The 17,092-nt window shown below is 50.6% G+C and overlaps 2 protein-coding genes across 16 annotated transcripts in view; one reads left to right on the top strand and one right to left on the bottom strand.

The window, feature by feature from the left end:
* Positions 1–624: 624 nt before the first annotated feature.
* On the bottom strand, positions 625–13,395 carry MRPL14 (mitochondrial ribosomal protein L14). 6 transcript variants are annotated; one of them, XM_081032712.1, is made up of 5 exons: positions 13,124–13,395; positions 8,284–8,431; positions 8,054–8,155; positions 4,255–4,345; positions 625–1,140 (listed from the first exon to the last, which is right to left on the bottom strand). In XM_081032712.1, the coding sequence occupies exons 4-5, from the start codon at positions 4,323–4,325 to the stop codon at positions 774–776; spliced, it is 438 nt and encodes a 145-aa protein (XP_080888838.1). In that variant the 5' UTR covers positions 4,326–4,345; positions 8,054–8,155; positions 8,284–8,431; positions 13,124–13,395; the 3' UTR covers positions 625–773. The 6 variants fall into 6 exon arrangements, with proteins under 6 accessions (XP_080888838.1, XP_080888839.1, XP_080888836.1 ...); XM_081032713.1 differs by having other exon boundaries at positions 13,203–13,395; XM_081032710.1 differs by lacking the exon at positions 13,124–13,395 and adding an exon at positions 12,512–12,578.
* Positions 12,107–17,092, top strand: part of TMEM63B (transmembrane protein 63B) — a 24,741-nt gene continuing 19,755 nt past the window's right edge. For 2 of the 10 annotated variants that reach the window (XM_081032605.1, XM_081032611.1), the window contains exon 1: positions 12,132–12,271. The gene's annotated coding sequence lies outside the window, so the exon portion shown is untranslated. Of the gene's footprint in view, positions 12,272–12,624; positions 13,030–17,092 lie in introns of those variants that run through there. The other 8 variants (XM_081032602.1, XM_081032607.1, XM_081032606.1 and 5 more) reach the window with 5 other exon arrangements.

Below are 17,092 nucleotides of genomic sequence, written 5' to 3'. Positions count from 1 at the left end.
TAAGTGCCCAGGAACAAATTGTGAACAAGTGAATTCATAAACGAACTTCCATGAAAAGAACTAAGGGAGACCCCAAACTCCCTAAGGACACCAACACATAAATGGAAGATAAGACTGGCACTGAATCCCCTGCACAGGCCCAAGATGAGGTCATCTGCAAAACTCAAGGGCTAGTTCATTTCCCCAGCAGTCAAGGGCGGCAGCTTTGTGCTCTGGGCACAGAGGAAGGCTTTGGTCCCCTGCAGAGGGTCCTCCACAGTAGAGAAAGGATTACTGCCTAGGTGCTGTCAGAGCCTAAAGGCAACGTTCCATTAAACAAGATACTGTGCTCTTAGTCATGCAAACCCAGTAATCTTCATAACCATTTAATATCTCAAGCCCTCTGACACAGGGAGGGGATACTTTGGATGTGTGTGTGTGTGGGGAGTTTTCCTGGTTAGAAGTGACAGATTGCACTGTACATTTACAAACAGGCATTTGGTCTGTACCTCCATTTTCCAGAGCCTAACACTCCTGGAGGAGCTCAGAGGCTACTCCATGCAAAGCCTGCCATCTTGTGTGACGACACATAGCCATTTCTAACTGCTTCAGTGCCAATGACCTCACAACCACATTCTGGAAAGCTCAGGAAGAAAACATACGTGAAAATGTTTATTTCTCACAGGACACACTGTTTCCCAGCCACGGGGCCCCCAGCTTCCCTTCAGCAAAGGCGCACTTCTCAGAACTGCTCCATTCGTGAGCCCCACTGCAGCCAGCAGCCTGGGCTCTGCTCACACAAAGTTCTGAGCAATGGCCAGCACCTTGGAAAACTCGCCTTCCCTCTGGCGTAGGCTGGAGGGGATGGGTGTCTTAATTCGGGTCCCCACAGGGTTCCCATTGTCCTCAATGAGGACCACATTGTTGGAGTCGAACCTGGGGGTCATCCGGGGACCAGGCATTCGATGTCCCACAATGAGTGCCTTCTTCTTCTGTCCCTTGATGGCCAGCAGTATCCGGTCGCCCACCTTGCCCACCCCGTTCTTGTTATAGACGTGGATACAACGAGGAGGCCGATGATACGGGGTGTTCCCCAGGGCACTGTTGTCCACCACACGCACCCGCGTCATCTTCTGAATGGCACTGAGGCTCCCGGCGGTGCTGGTGGGAGAGAATAAAGTTTGAGATCTGGATCTCTCCCGGTCAGGGTGCAGAGGCCTCTCAGAGGGCCAGGTTTGGGAAAGACCACCCGAGAGCAACAACATGCTGAACAGAGCACAACCCAGGGCCCTGACAAAGTCAGGTGCTTAGGAGGACTTCTCTGTACCCCAGTTTCCCTATAGCCAAAAGCTTCTGCCGCCAGGTCAAGACTGGGTTTGGATGGGTTTTAAAGAGAACACGATTTTGTTACAACAAACTTCATGGCACCCTTCAGTTAAAGCCTTTGGTTTCCAAAAGGACTCTGAGGACTAAGAGAATACCGTATGGGTCAGGCCTCACCCACCGCCTACCCTGCAAAACCTGCTCTCCCAGAACACGCAGATTCCCAAAGTTTCTCATCTATGAGGTGTGATCAAACAATACGGTGTAATATTTTTATTTGACAGAAATTGCCATGCCAGAGGCGATGTATGACACAGTGTTGTCACGATGGAGGCTGATTTAGGGCACACTTTAAAACACACCTTCTCTCAACCGTAGCTCACACCCAACTGACTGCCCTGAACAAGTTGAAACTTGTCACACATTGTTACTAAGGTTCAATGCACCACTTCCCATATTGAAGATCCCGGCGTTTCCGTTGGATGGCACTCGGCAACAGCATGCACCGTAGTTTGTGATCACAACAGAAATGCTCCGTGTCACACATCGCTTCTGATACGGCAATTCTGTCAAATGAAAACATTACGGTGTGTCCTCATCCACGTTATTCACCGGATCTGGCACAGAGCGACTTCTGGCTCTTCCCAAAGTCAAAATGACCGTGAAAGGTAAACGTTTTGAATCGATTTGGGACATCGAGGCAGCCATGACAGCGCAACTAAAGACGCTCATGAAAGAGGACTTCCAGAACTGCTCCAGAAAGTGGCAAGAATGATGGGATAAGTGTGTTCAAAGAGAGGGGGAGTCTTCTGAGGGGGATTAATGGTAGTGTGTCTTTTACTGTAATAAATTTCTCCCCCCACTTCTTCTGCCTGCCCGCCTTCACTCCGGTTCAAGCCGTTGTTTCTCAGTCTAGTTGTGTAGGACACAGCTCCCTGGCCCGTGCTGGTATCATGAGCCTTGCGCTCCCCCCGGCTGAGGCAGTTGGTTGCCAGTCATTGGTAGGCCACTCACAGCAGCTCACTGGCTGCCGGCCACTCACGCTGGCCATTGGCTGCTCATGGCGGCACAAGGTAGCCCATAGCAGCTCAGCAGCCTGTGGCAGCACTGAGAAGCCCACAGCAGCCCAGCTCCAGGGAGAGCCGTTGTTCAGTCTTAGCTGTAGAGGCCGCAGCCCACTGGCCCATGTGGGAATTGAACCAGCGACCTTGGCGTTAGGAGCACGGGGCTCCAGCCACCTGAGCCACCCAGCAGGCCCAATAAATTTCTTTTATTTAAACATTCACTGTAGTGTTTGATCACACGTCATACATGTTGCTGGGAACCAGAAGAGATGAGTGAGTAGGTTTGCTTAAGGGAGTCCCTTGACACAACAAAGCAGAACTAGAAATAAGTCAAAGTAACAATCTTTTGTTTTAATGCATTTTTCCCCATTAGAAAGAAATTTTTTTTAAAGAGTCCTATTAAAGGCAGATAAACTATTCTTTAGCAATCTGCTGACAGTGGGATTTCGCTTTTCTTTATGCGAGCACCTTAAGTGCTGGTGTTCTCCAGGGCAATCCCAGGTCCCCTCCTCTCATTCCACACCTCTACTCGGGGCAATCTTATCTATTCCCATTGCTTCCAACTAGTAAATTCCATCTCTAGTCCCACTTCTCTCCTGTATCCTAGTCCTGTATTTCCACGCTAAACTCTCGACGTGTCCTAAAAATACAGCAAACACTGGATGTCCCACGCTGAGCTCATTGCCTCCTCTTGTAATCCTCCCCCGCGGCTGCATTTCCTATCGAGATGATGGCTTCTCCCGAAATTCCAGCTCCCAAGCCATACACATTTCTCTCCATCAACATCAACTGCTACCAGGTCCTCCTGATACCCCGCCTAAGCACCTCTGTCCTCTCCCTCCACCCCATCAACACTTCTGAATTCGGCACTTCACTCTCCTATACCGAGATGGTTACATTGGTGTCTTCCCTGATGGCCAGTGCACCTCACTCTACCAACCCAGAGCGCTTTTTAGAATATAAAACCGAGGCTACGCCCTGGTTAGCACTGTCCAGTGGTTCCCCACGGTCTACTCTGTCAACAACCCGGCCACAATGTACGTACCTGCCTTCTGAGGCCCGACCACTTACACACCCACCCTGCCCCTGGCCGGGAACCCCTAGAGCTCTCCAAGCACACCATGCGCTCAGCCCTCCCCGGAGGCCTGCACAGGGCCTCCTCCCTCTTCTCTTCTGGGAAGGCTGCCTCCACTTCCCTTTCCTCCTCCTTCTCCTCCATTAGCAGCTCTGGTCTCAGGCCTTCCATGGCACCATACAAACCTCTATTATTATACTTGTCACATTTTCTTAAAGTTATTTGTTTCCAAGTTTGCCCCCGTGGCCAACTGTGAGAACTCTTTCAGGGCAGGAAGCAATTCTTATTCTTCTCTCTATGACCAATCCCAGGCACAGTGCTCAGCAAATGCTTGTGAAATCAGTGTACGAATGGGGCCGAAAGGCATGTTTGCCAACAGGAATGCAACCCATGCTCTCCCCCTGGCTTAGCATCTAAGAGGAGAGGAGCTTGTCACACTTCTCTTATGCTGGAGTTTTTAATAAGAAGCACGTAATTTTTTTTAAAAAATGATTCCCTTCTTAAAAGAGAAGGTTTTAATGCACTGGGGGTCGAGAGATGTCAGATTCACTACAAGTCTGGCAAGGCCTGCAAAGTTTCATCTTCTACCATTTGCCCCTCCTGTCCCACCTCTTAGCAGCAATGTCACCTCCTAACCTATGCCCTCACCTAACCGGACAACGTTACGACACAGCTCCATCTGATTCCTTTAGCCTCCCTGACCCCAGGCCCACGTCCTTGGGTTTCCACTGCTGTTCTAATCACCATAATATCCAGCCATGATGGGAAGTTTAAGACTCAAAGACAGCTTAAGGACTTCATGGGAAAAGTTACCTGAAACAGCGCTGGCTGAGTGCTCTGCTTACATGGGGGAAAGGGCTCCAGAGCCCAGTAAAGGAAGCCATGGATCCCACGAGGGCAAATCCTGCAGGAAAAAAGAGGGGGAAAGGATTTATTTCTAAGTCTGTGCCCTTATTCAGAGCCAGTGTTTTGTTTTGTTTTAATAAAAGACTGTCAGGGACTTGCATGGGAGATGGCACTTCTCGCACCAGATCATTAGTCACTAAATATAAATCTTAGTGGTTAAAAGATACGCAGGTGATTAGCTGGAACTCTAGCTCAATTCTGCTGATTCATATTCGAACTGGGGTCAGGGAGCTGGAATGACCCACACGAGTTCTCGCTCTGAGGACTGCAACAGCACAGAGATTGCCTGCATCATCTCTTCACTACCATAGGCAGGAGGAAACATGCGTCCTCTGGTACGTACACGGCCAGTGACCCCCTTCCAAGCTCTCCAAGAGGACAGCCTGCACACTGTATTGCCCTGGTTGACACTCGTGGCCTCCTAAAACCAGAACGTTTACTCCCTGAAAGAAAGCAGATTCTCTGAGCTACTTCTCAGGTTGTCTGTCACCAGAGCACCTTTCCTCCAGGTAAAAGCCGGAACACATGCACAGATCCAGGCTAGCAAAGCGGAGCCAGAGGAGGCCTTGCCAAGCCACTGACCAAGGCCTCCATGTGAGTCCGTCTCCCAAACCGCATTACACCCCAGGAACACGACCGACCCCAGACTAGAGCTAAAAGCAGGGTTTGGGAGAACACAGTGGAGAGAAAGAGCAAACACAAGCCCAACACAGATGACTCCGGCTTGCAGTACCTCAACGCCGGGGCTCCCCAGCACCAACAAATACGGCAACCCTCCGTTTCACGCAACACCTGGGAATCAGGTCGGGGTGGGTTTAAGAAAAACCGACAGCCACCTGGTATTTCCAGCTGCAAAAAATGCTGTTCTTCCAGCCAAATGTCTGGCTGCAAAGGGCCTCATTCAAGAGCTCTGCTGAGAAAGGCCTCTACCATTGTAGTATTTACACACAGCTTTGACTTGCGTAAGTTCAAAGCACCTCAGATAAGTTTCTGTTTAATAAGGGTGGGGGGAAACCCACTATTTACTTCCAAAGGAATATCTCGACACTTCAGAAATGTTTATGTACTATCATAATTTAGCCTCAAATCACAAGGTTACTCTCCAGTGTTTTCCTTATGACAACACAGGAAGCATCGGGCAAAATGTAATTATGATCAGAAAATTAAATGCAAAAGAAGGCAGCTAACCTATAGAACGACTAACATCTGATACACAGAACCTAAGATTATTAGATGAGGCCAGCTTTCCCTTTATAGCTAGGTAACCCTAGACGAGGAACTATGAGCGCAGGTTTTCACGTCTATAACGTGGGGCTTCCCATCCACAACACGTTCTCACAAGGTGTTCAGGAGAGAAGCCGCTCCAACCACAGAGCACAGTGCCTCGCATCAATACCCATTAGCTGTCTTCATCGCCGATGTCATCTAGTCACAACTCATTTCACAGATTAGGAAACTGAGGTACAGAGAAATGAAGTGACTTCCTATAAAGCCCCACCACTGGCCACGGGGAGAAGCAGAAGCAGTAAAGCCAGCTTCTGTCCCAGGCTTTCCCCACACTCTACAACCTCACTCTGCAACACAAAACTCACTTCACATGAGGGAGCTCAGGGTAAGCAGAAGCTGGAAGGGTCACCTGGTCTTCTATTTCCTTTCTGAAAATATATTGAGTAGTTTTACTGGGTCAGGCACTCGACTAAGTCCTTTTACATTATCCTCTCCTTTAAGCCTCACAAAAACTCTATGAACCGGGCATTATTATTAGCCCCTTGTTATTCATGAGGAAATGAGGCCCAGAAGTTAGACAACGTCCCCAAGGTCACACAGCTGGGGGGGACAAAGCTGCAGTTTGAACCTCGGTAGGTAGTCGGCTTCCTGAACCCATGCTCCTAGCCTTAGGCAACAGTTAACATGGTAACTTTAATTTAAATATTAATATTTTCCCAACTGTTAAATCATCCTTGCTCCACCAAGAATGCCGATAGTGCGTGCACATTTTACTCATACCCAACTCCATGCTTGCTGAGCCAACTGAAATGTACGCAAACACCAGGTGGAAAATATTCACTTTAATCCAATTTAAGTTTTGAAGACGATCTGTAGTGTAGGTGGGTAAGAAGAGCTCCATACTCTGAGAAGTAACTGAAAATTGGCTTTAACAACAACAAAAAACCATAACTCCGAAAAGCACTCCTTCTGGTCTAGGCTGCAGTGACCTCCAATCCCAAGCAAGCTTTCCCACCTGATGTGGGTGGGCCCTTGCTCTCGTTCCCCAGGAGAGAAGAGGCTCCTCAGCAACTCCACAGAACCCTCAAGATTAGCCCAGCACCGCCCACATGTCCTCTCCTGAGAAGGTGACACCCTGCCTCTCCACACAGCACTGCGGCCTCAATAACACTTATGTTCCTCCAAGAACTGCAGCCACGCCTGGGGGCTTCCCAGAACTTTCCTGACTGAGATATAACAAACCCCACCGTGCAAGGCACCTCCCCAAACTCTGCAGGGCCCTCCATGCAAAAAAACGCAAACAAACCCGGGCCTCCTCTCACACCTCGCTCACAAGCCGCGCCCCCAACCGACACCCACCTCTCCCCGGCTGACACGGACCCCGTGGAAGGCTGTGTAAAACCGCAGCTTCGGTTGGTACCTCTCCTGTAATGAGGACATCTGGGCATCCCGTGCCAAAGGAACGCTCATTGCTCCCACTGTCACTACCCAAATTCAAAAATTGACGTACCTTTTCTGAGACAAGGCTGATTGATGATCTCCCTCCACCAGCTAGTTCTTGCTACTCACTGTCCCAAACGCAGAAACCACAGAAATCTAGATAACCTGGCCTCTGAACTCACTGCAGGAACTCAGGAATCCCAGACTCAGCTCATGAGGGCTACTTGTACCGCCCTCAGACGCAAGAGTCACACGTTCCTGTCTCCAAGGAACACTTCCATTTTCACAAGAAAGGGGCAGATTCAAAGACTTCTCACTAGCTCTTGGTGGATCTCCAGACCCAAAGGACGTAAGACATCAAATGCGTAACAGTAAGCCTTCCTATGAACTTGAAAGCACGCACGCACATGCACACACACAAAACAAATATATTCACTTATTGTGTATATATATATATATATATATATATATATATATATATATTCCTTATTCCTCAAAAATACCCCAAACACAAAACACCCGTGGTCCCCTCCACTCCTACCCCAGCCATAGGCCCCAGCACAATAAACACTTGTTGAATAAAACGAATGAGGGAGCCACCGGAAGGACAGCCCCCACGTACGGCTCCACACATACTGCAAAGCTCTTATCTCTCCGGAACCAGGGCATCACACACAAACATGCTTTGGGAGAACCATGTGCTGGTCGTGGAAGGATTAGCCCAGGCTGTTTCCAGGCCCCTGGAATCATTCCCCAGGCCTCGTGCCTACACTGCCCACAGCGGAGAAACACCTCACCCAACCACCAAATAACTGGCTTGAATCAGGGAAGAGTAATGGAGGCAGCAATTTCCTTCAAAGCAACTTTGATTGGCCTTGATGTTATTTCCTAGCATAAATCCACCCTGTAGACACAGAGTCTGATTCACTTCGGATGTAGTCTGTATACATATAATGTTTTGTTTCCACACTGATTCTCGTGTTTGCATGGAAAGTGACCCCAATGATATTTCCTCCTCTATAACAACACTCTCACTCACAGGCCAGGTGTTCCGAAGATTCCAGTGCCAGAGATGGTTTTCAATGCCACTTCCTGGTCAGCACTGAGTGTTGCCCTCCAAGTTTAGAGTATGAATCACAACCTGGGGGGGGAGGGGGGAGGAAGGAAGGGAGGGAAACGACTTCATACAAGCCAAGAGCCATGCTCATTTTCCATCCTGGTTTAACCTGAAGATCCCCGGTCAGTTGTGGAGCCCAGGGTGAACTATACCTTTCACGTGCACACAAGGTGAGTTTTTCACTTGGCATCACCTCATAGGTCCCATTGGAAGGCTGCTGCACGAAGGCAGGGGCCGTGCCTGCCTGCATGCTCAGGACGCAGAGCAGTCCCTGGCACACAAATGCAGCTCAGCGAGTAGCTGTTAAATGAATAAAATGAATTGCAATTCAGCCTCCAGCTCCAGAGAGGCTCCATGTTGGAGGGGGAGGGGTTCTTGGGCGCTTCTCCCAGGTTCCCAGAGACTTGAGGGAACCTCCTACACACTGAGAGCTCATTTTTAAGCTAATTTTAATACACGGAGACTGAGCTGAAAAACAAATAGAAAGAGCCTACAGCTCTGATGCTTTGTGGAAAGCTGGAAAGTCATACCGTTCCGGGAGCTTTGAGGATCATAGAAATAAATATATTTACTATCACTGACATAGACAGAATTGCACATTGTTTCCACACGAACAATTTCCACCCTTAGGTGCTGGCACCTTACATACATTTCAAATGCCTTTCAGGAGGAATGTGCTAATATAAAAAAGAGACAAAAGAAATGAAAAGTTCCACAGTCGCAAAGGAGTGCTTAAAGGAAATTCTGTTAGTAACAATAGGGGAAAGTAACACTACGGGAAATTAAATGCAATGCCCAGCCACAAGCGTGAGGACCTACCCATCTTTCCTAGTTAAAGCAGGAAAAAGCAGAGGCCTAGCAGCTTCAAGGAACCAAGACAAGGAAATCCCCGGACCCTGTGCTACCCTGCCATCTCCTACAGGTTTCACCCCAATCATTCTTGACCAATAAGTATTCGTAGTGTTACTTAAAAACTCATTACTGTTTTGTTATACAAGGGATCCTCTTTCAGGAATTTGTTTTTAACCTCACACAAGTATAACATGTTACAAATTCTCAAAGTATTTTCACAGAGACCATTTTCTTGGATGATTTCATTCCTGAGCACCCAATGGAAACACAAAGACAAATGACAAAGAGCAACAGTCTGCAAGGGGTTCAATCAGCTAAGCATTACAGATCCCTTCTGGGGGCTCCATACAGTAAGTATCATTTTGCAGACAAGAAATGAAGTCTTAAATGATACACTACTTGTTGACTTGTCCAAGGTTAGCAGGCTGTTTCTATTACATCCTGTGCAGGTAAGATTCTGCTTTAATCACTAATAAACTTTGGGGGGGGGGTACACCCCACGCAAGGCAAGTATTCTTTCCTCTCTATGGAGCCTCTCACATAATCTTTAAAGACTCAGGAATTAAAAGTCGTCTTTTCAGTAAATACCGGCACTACACCCACCACGACCTAGGATAAAAGCTGAAGCTGATCTGAACCACCTGCCCAGGTGAGTCCTCCCAGTGTCACTATCAAGAAGCCAAGTATCCCTCAGAAGCACAATGGGCTGTTTCTGCCATGGCTGCCTTTCAGGACCCATTTGGTGAATGTGATTCACAAAAGAAAAAAGTTCCCAGGGCTTTTGCCCTATATTTGTTTATTTATTCACCCCACGCCCCACCTTGTTACGGAAGTATTTAAAGCAGTGGTTCTTAAACGCATCTGACAATTCTCAATTATTCAAGCTGGTTTTCCAATGTGTACATTTTACCTATTCTGGCTTTGCTCCCTCTCCATCCCCACTTCACAAGTGTGCAAACACCTATAGTCCAGAACTGTTTGCAATAATCGGTATGGTTCAACTCAGAGAAACTGCCCAACGCAAAGTTGGTTTCTATTTAATCGTGTTCACATTTCCTTCCTAGTACCACCTCTAGTGGCAAGGAGCCAGCCTTCTGGAGGACTGTCAGGTGGGCAGAAAGGCAGCAGAGGAAAGGAAGGGCTTAGGGGGGGTCCCTGGACTCAAACATGAAATGCTACTTATGGAGAGCGTGTCTCCTCCACCCCACCTCCTCCACCCCACGCTCCCCTCTTCTCCTGCTAAGTCTTGGAATCAACTTCTGCAGGCCCCAATGGCCCTTCCACGCAGGGGTAATTGGGAAGAGCAAAGAGGCACGGACATGAACGTGCTTTTAGCTTCACTCCTGTAAGGATCAAAGTGGGGAATCCCTTTCTGAATTAACCAGTAGGGACCAGATCTGCAGGGTAAGCCCTGAGTTTCCAAATCCTGACCGGGGACAACAGCCTCACTCCCTGATTCTCAGGGCAGCTCTCTGAGAGTCTCTTTAAGACCAATCAGTCCTAAAAGTGTTTTTCAGCTTAAAGTAGACATGGAAAAGTGCTCCCTCTCTTTTGTAAAGGCACAGATGATTTTTTTAAGTTTTGACATGGAGACTTTCCAACTCTGAGTTGTTTCCCTAGTAAATAATCAGCAATCGAGTACCTTTCTGAATAAGAGAGCATATTACCTGACCCAGAGCAACATTTCTGAGATCTGAATCACAAGCCTCCTTAAGTGCTGGTTGTCATTATTAATACACATGTAAAATCAGTGTGAGCTACAACCCAAAACAAACCATCAGCCTTCAAAAAAGAAGGCTAAATCACAACCTGATTTCTGAGACCCTCCAAAGCCCCCACATAGTCATAAAAACTAAACAATAGGAAAATCCATCTGCTGTGGGTCCAGATGTTATAATCCACCATGAGAGCAGTGGGACAAGGTAGGCTTTAAGGACTCTTGCATCATCTAAGATTCTAGAAGCTGAGGACGAGTCTAAATCACGTTCACTACCCAACAGAGTACACCTCCTGAAATATGGACTCCAGGGAAAGTTTTAACATTCATATTCAGGGGCAATAATACATCTTTCTGGCCACTGTTCCTTCATGGATCCCACAGTATACTTAATTCTGTGCTCATTTCAGCCTTTCCGAAATGTTTCCTCTTCTCTGTCTGTTAACATGTGGTGACCCTAATTATGCACAGGCAAAAATAGGTCAGGAATCCACCACAGGGTCAGATTCATAACTGTATTAATTAAAAATAATTCATAAGAAATGCCTTCAACTCAATATGTAAAAAGCTCCATAAGAAATATACATCCAAGAAGGTAAAAGCGGAAAATGGGCAATTCCACCCAAGACAAAGAACAAATAGAGCAAATCCTTTTCCATCTAAATTGCTGGCTCCTACCAAAAACAACTGCCAGAATCCAAAGCCACAAAGACACCTGCTTCCCACCAGGCAGGCTACCAGACAGTCCTTCCCAGGTACGCCAACCTCCTTCCTACCCCAGCGAGACCCTTTTCTTCAATTGCACGTTTCCAAAGAGTGAAGAGTGAACCGTCTTCCTTCTTGGGCAGTGTCCTCCCTGAAGAAAGGGACCCCCCGTGTTCTTGACTGTCTATTCCTGGTGTGCTAACTGCATCCTCGTGGACAGTTTTAACAGAGTGAAAACTCAGACTCAGGAAGGAAAGAGGGCCAGCAGGAGGATCCGGGGGACCAATGTTTCAAACTTTTCTGTGACACAGAAACACGTCGTCTCACATCTCGTAACACACGCGCGTGAATATACCTGAAGCGAGCGCCAAGCCTTAACGCTTACCCGTGCAAAGGATCGTGCACTCTTACCACCTTCCATTTCTTTGTTTTATAAAGGATGGCTGTGATCCCCTAAACTGATTTCTAACCAGGCGGGCTCAGTTTGAATGGAGGTGCAGTTCACCGTCTGTGTGGGGGTGACCCCCTCCTGTCCCCAGCACGTGCGCGCGCATCCCCACCCCCACCCCATCTTCCCACGCTTCGTCGCCGGCAGATGCAGCCTCGGGCGAGAGGAGAAGAAACCGGGGACCCCCCTGAAGCGGGGGGCGGGGCGGGGGGGCCACTCCTCGGCACGGCGGTGAAAGCAAGACTCACTCTCCACACCAGAAGCACCTGACAAATAAGTCACAACGTCGTCCCCAGACCCAGGCTGGAAGGGGGGGAGGACACCAGACGCGGACACTCGAGGAGCCGCGCCGGAGCGAGCGGCCGAGGCCTGACCGCAGGGCCCCCGTCGGGGCCGCCCCGCATCCCCCCGCAGGCAGGTGAGCCCGGCCGGGGCGCGGGGGCGCGGGGGCCACGGGAGCCCCGCCGCTCCCGGGAGTGGGAGGAGGACGGGTCAGAGGCCTCCGCCACGTCGGGACCGCTCCCACTGCCCCAAAGGGTCCCCTGTCCTCCACTCGGGCCTTTCCCACCCACCCTGGCAGTGCGCCTCCCCCACTGCAGGGGAGCAATGGAGGGGAAGTGGAGAGTTAGGAGCCGGCGCCCCCGCCCCCGCTCCATACCTCTCCCGCCGCCCCGGAACATCCCGCCGCGGGCCTCACGGGCCAAGCACCGCCTCCCCCCGGCCCCACGCGGCCTCTCCTCCTGCGCCTGCGCGCCGCACCCAGCTGGGCGCGCGCGGATCTGAGAGTGCGCGAGCGCCGTGCGTGTGCTGGCGTGGGGGTGGGACCTGCTCGGCCCCGCCCCCCCCTCCTGCTCCCCCTCCCCCGACACTGCCGCGGCCGCCGCAGGAGCCCGGAGCTCGAGCAGCCCTGCGAGTCCCTTTCCCCCTCCCCCAGCCCCGCCCCGCCCCAACCCGGGGCTCCGAGCCGGAGCCGAGTCTGCGCCTGGGGGTGAGTACGCGACCCTTCCCAAGCCTCATCGCTTTTCTTGGAGGATCCCACCACTGTCCACAAGAAAGCCCCCGGACTCAGCTGCGCGTCCCCTCCCTTCAACCTCCTGCGGGACCCAGAGGTGCCCGGGCCCGCGGGACCCAGTGGTGCCGCGCGCTGCCCCCATCCCGAACCATCCCGAGCCAAACGTGAGTCATCAGGCCCCTGTCCCCACCCCTCCGGAGATCCCGAGGGGTGGGACCCCCGCCCCCGGCCCCCCAGAGCCACTCTTCTCCCCCCTGCCTGCTCCAGCTGCGCGTCCCCTCCGCGCCCCTCCGGGGTTCCAGCTGCGCCCCGTCAGCCCTCCGCCGCCGCGGGGAACCTGCCGCCGCCGCCCCCGCCTCCGAGTTTTGAATTCCAGGGTCGCCAAGTCCGATGGCCTCGTTCTCTTTTATATTTTCTCCTGCTCCCGGGGCCGAGTGCGCCGAAGCCCGCGCGGGGCAGGGGGTCGAGCTCGAGCAAGGGCAGGTTTCGTGGGTGCGGGCACGAGGCCGGCCGCTGTCCCCAGCCGGTCTGAGGACTGGCCCCGGGAGCGTGTCCTCTTCTTGCGCCCCACACAGTGCAGTTCATTCATGAGCCGCCCGGGCCTGCGTCGGAGGGTACGGTGGGGGAGATTCCGCGGGGAACCGGGAATGGGGCAAAGGCCCTTTTGGGGGCAGGGAGCGCGTGTGTGCCTCCTGGCCTTCTTGACCACCTCGGGGAGACGGCCCAACGCTTTGGCGTCTTGTTCCCCAGAAGAGAAGGAAGCTTGGGAAGTGGAGAGGAGAGGTCAGAGGGGCGCGCTGCCCTTGGGGCGGTGTGGGTCCCCTGGGCGGAGGTCTGGCCGCTCTGCACCCTACTTCCCGGGTGAGTTCTCTACCCGGTACAACTCTCTAGCTTCCTCCTGGGTCTGCAGCGCCCTAGGAAGAATGAGGCTGTGCCCAGTCCCTCCTGAGGAGGGGGCTCCCAGCGCTGCCTCTCAGGCACATGTGAAAAAGGGAGTGGGAGTGCCTACAGGCTTCCAGCGGGGGTGTGCTGGCAGCTTGACTGTCCTCCCTGGCACCAGAGGGTCCAAGCTCTGGCATGCCCCAGGTGGCACATGCTGAGGCCTGCTGTTGGCTCACCCAACTCAGTCTTGGTCCACGGGTGGGTGGGTGGGGATGTGGCAAGGCAGAGGCAGGTGGTGGGTAGCTAAGAACCCTCTTTTGGACATCCTACAAGTTCCCTCCAAATATAACAGTCTTGTAGACCTTGGTTCCACTTCCAGCTCTGCTATTCTTTAAGCTGTGTGACCTTGACGACTTACCTTACCTGTCTGAACCTTAATTTCAATTAAAGGTGTGTTTACTATCACTTCCTTTCAAGATTTATCATGGGGATCAAACTAGACAACACAGGTAGAGACAGGCACCATGCCTGGTAGTTGATCAATAACAGGTTATCTTCTCTGAACTTCTGACCCATCCTGGCATAGCCTCACCCTCCCGTACCCCCACCTCCCAGCTGCGGATGGATCAGGTATAATTGAAGAGTTTGGGAACATTCCCTGCCTCTGAGTAGCAGAGTCCGGAATGCAGTGTAAACCATTAGATCTAAACAAGAAGCCCATCCTGACTGAGGGGCTCTATCATATTAAATTCTATAGTTTCTTTTATTTTGATTTTTACCAGTTTTCCTCCACTAAACCAACCCCTTTTATTCCACACTTCATTAATAACAGTAGCTAATTTTTTAGAACCCATTATTGTGCCTTGAACTGTATTAAGAGCATTACATAAGTCATCTTGTTTAATCCTCCAAACCACACAACTGAATTATTATCCCCATTTACAGATGAAGGAACCGAGGCACAGGATGATGAAATAATTTGCCCAGTTCAGAAGCCAGATCTGTCTCATCCTAACCACAGGCTCTGTTGCCTGTCCCCTACACTAGCCTCAGAACCTAAAATTACAAACCCATGGCCCAAGTGTAGGGTCTGGGAGCTACAAGCAGGAGGCAGGGAAACCAAAGTAGAAAATAGGGTGTGGCATTTCTCCAGAGTGGTAGCTGGCAGCCCCCAGCTCCCTGGTGGAAGTGGCTCCTCTCTTGGCCCAGGGAGCAAAGTGCAGTGGTTAAGAGCATAGACTCCAGCCAGGCTGCCTAGGTCCATATCCAGTTCTACCACAGACTGGCTGTGTGACATTGGGCAAGTTATATACCCTCTCTGAACCTCACTGTTCTCCTAGGGTTATCTCGTGATGGGGCATAAATGAGTTGATATTTGTAAAGCCTTTAGAACAGTGCCTGGCACAGGATAAGAGTTAAGTAAGTATTTGATAAATGCATTCTTGTCCTACACTACTTTTATCCTCATTTGTAGATACATTTTTGCCCATCCCTCTGAAGTTTGTAGGCCTAGAGCAAGGATATTAGTATCTGTTACAGACTGGAAGACTGAGGCCCAGGTTACATAGTAACAGAGCTAGCCTCCATCTTCATTCTCCTCCCGGTCAGACCACATTGCCTTCCTATGATCCCTAAATTAAACCTTCCCAGGTAACAATAAGAAAAAAATTTGTAACTTATAACTCCCCCACCCTTACCGTGCACACACTTCTTAATGGTAACATAACAACCTTCAGTTAGCTAGAAATAAAACCCTCCATCACTCTATCTACATACTTCCAGCTAAAAGCCTCAGTGTCAGACTAGAGAAATTCCGAGATACAGCTGGCTCTGGCAACCCTGTGGAGTGGAGGAATTGCTTCCCCCTTCCCTGCTATCTACCCCCCCCCCCCAACAAATTTCTGCCTCATTCTCTTCCCTCTCAGCTGCTCTCAGTGAGGGCTTTGAGAGCAGCTGCCCTTGGTGAAACTCAGCCCAGCAACCCCGCCCCCACAATTAAGAGCTTGGAGTAACCCTGTCGGCAAGCAGAGCCACCAGCCTGGCTCCACCCTTTACCTGCCCTATGACCTCCTGCCAGTTGCGTCTCTGTGGGTCCATGAAAATGCGGATAGTGATCTGATCAAGCCTGCCCTGCTTTCCTCAGGGTGTAGGTGGGAAGATCAATGCAATTGTGGAGGGGAGAGTGCTTTGCAGCTGTTAAAAAGGAGGCAGCCGATGGACATGGTGATCTGACCCTCACCCACCTCACCAGGTCCATTTAGTGCACAAGTTCCCAGGACGTTCCACCTTTCTTCCAAGTGGAGAGGATGGGAAAGGGGGTTGGTACTCCAGGGGTTTGTACCCATTCCATTCTGGCCTGGTGGAGCCTTGGAGTTGGGGAGAGAGGCAGGCAAGGAGTGGGAACGGGCTGTCTTGATTTCCGAAGTGCATTGGAATTGGGAGTTAAGGGGGGGCTAAGTTAGAGGCCCCCCAACTACCACAAACTCACGATACTTCTACCTACCTTTAACCTCCTCTGGTGCCCCAGGTTCTGAATGCCTTATGTTTAGATACCAAGGCTCCCAGACAAACCCACATACACACCCCCACTTAGAGACTAACAACTCACTTCATTTCCGTGGACTGCCGTGCACACACACGCGCACACACACCAACATGCATTTACACACCTAAACACACCCGTGCCCACAGTGTTCTTTAGCCAGAGAACATTTAATGAGCTTACATGAAGCTCCCATGATCTGCAGAGCCCTGTTCTGGGCACATGAGAAAACCATTGTGGTGCCCTGAAAAGTGTTCTAGGTTTAGAAAGAAGTTGATCTAGGTTTCAATCCGGGGTCCACCATTTTATTAACAGGGTGACTTTGGGAAAGTTACTTAACCTCTCTGAGCCCCTGTGCCCTCATCTGAAAATGACAATGGCATCCAACTCTGGATTATTGAGGATTACATGAAATCGTGTACTTATTATTCTTGAAACAGTGGGCACTTGATAAATGGTGCCTGCCACAATCACTAAATTGGTGGTTTTTTGGGTTTTGTTTTTTAAGGCAGCTTGGGCTGGGAAGGAAGATGAAGGCATAACACACAGGGCAGTTCTTTAGTCTTCCTAACACAGGCTTTTCGGTGACTCCCTGGGACCAAGTGAAACACATAAACAACCCCAGCTTCCTCCTCAGTCTGAGAGCTGGTGCCTCTTGCCCAGCAGTTGAAGTGTTAGGAAGGGGCGTTGGGGATTGGTGGACAGGAGAAACCCTCTGAGTCACCCCAGGGGGCTGGGGGAACACTGGCTCCCAGAGTTGCAGTCACTGATTCTGGGTTTGTTGTTCTTTCTCTTTGTCTGGT

This window comes from Rhinolophus hipposideros, assembly GCF_964194185.1.
Source record: "Rhinolophus hipposideros genome assembly, chromosome: 3".
NCBI lineage: Eukaryota > Metazoa > Chordata > Mammalia > Chiroptera > Rhinolophidae > Rhinolophus > Rhinolophus hipposideros.
Note: the sequence above shows the minus strand (reverse complement) of the source record. Positions and strands in the feature narration are given on the sequence as shown.

Bases quoted from the DNA above. Each gene is read 5' to 3' on its own strand.
- MRPL14 (XM_081032709.1), bottom strand. From the start codon at position 12,533: ATGTTCCGGGGCGGCGGGAGAG. The intron at 4,346-12,511 runs GTATGGAGCGGG...TTTTTCCTGCAG, and splicing joins GTTCCGGGGCGGCGGGAGAG to GATTTGCCCTCGTGGGATCC. The intron at 1,141-4,254 runs GTAACTTTTCCC...CTCTCCCACCAG, and splicing joins CTCAGCCAGCGCTGTTTCAG to CACCGCCGGGAGCCTCAGTG.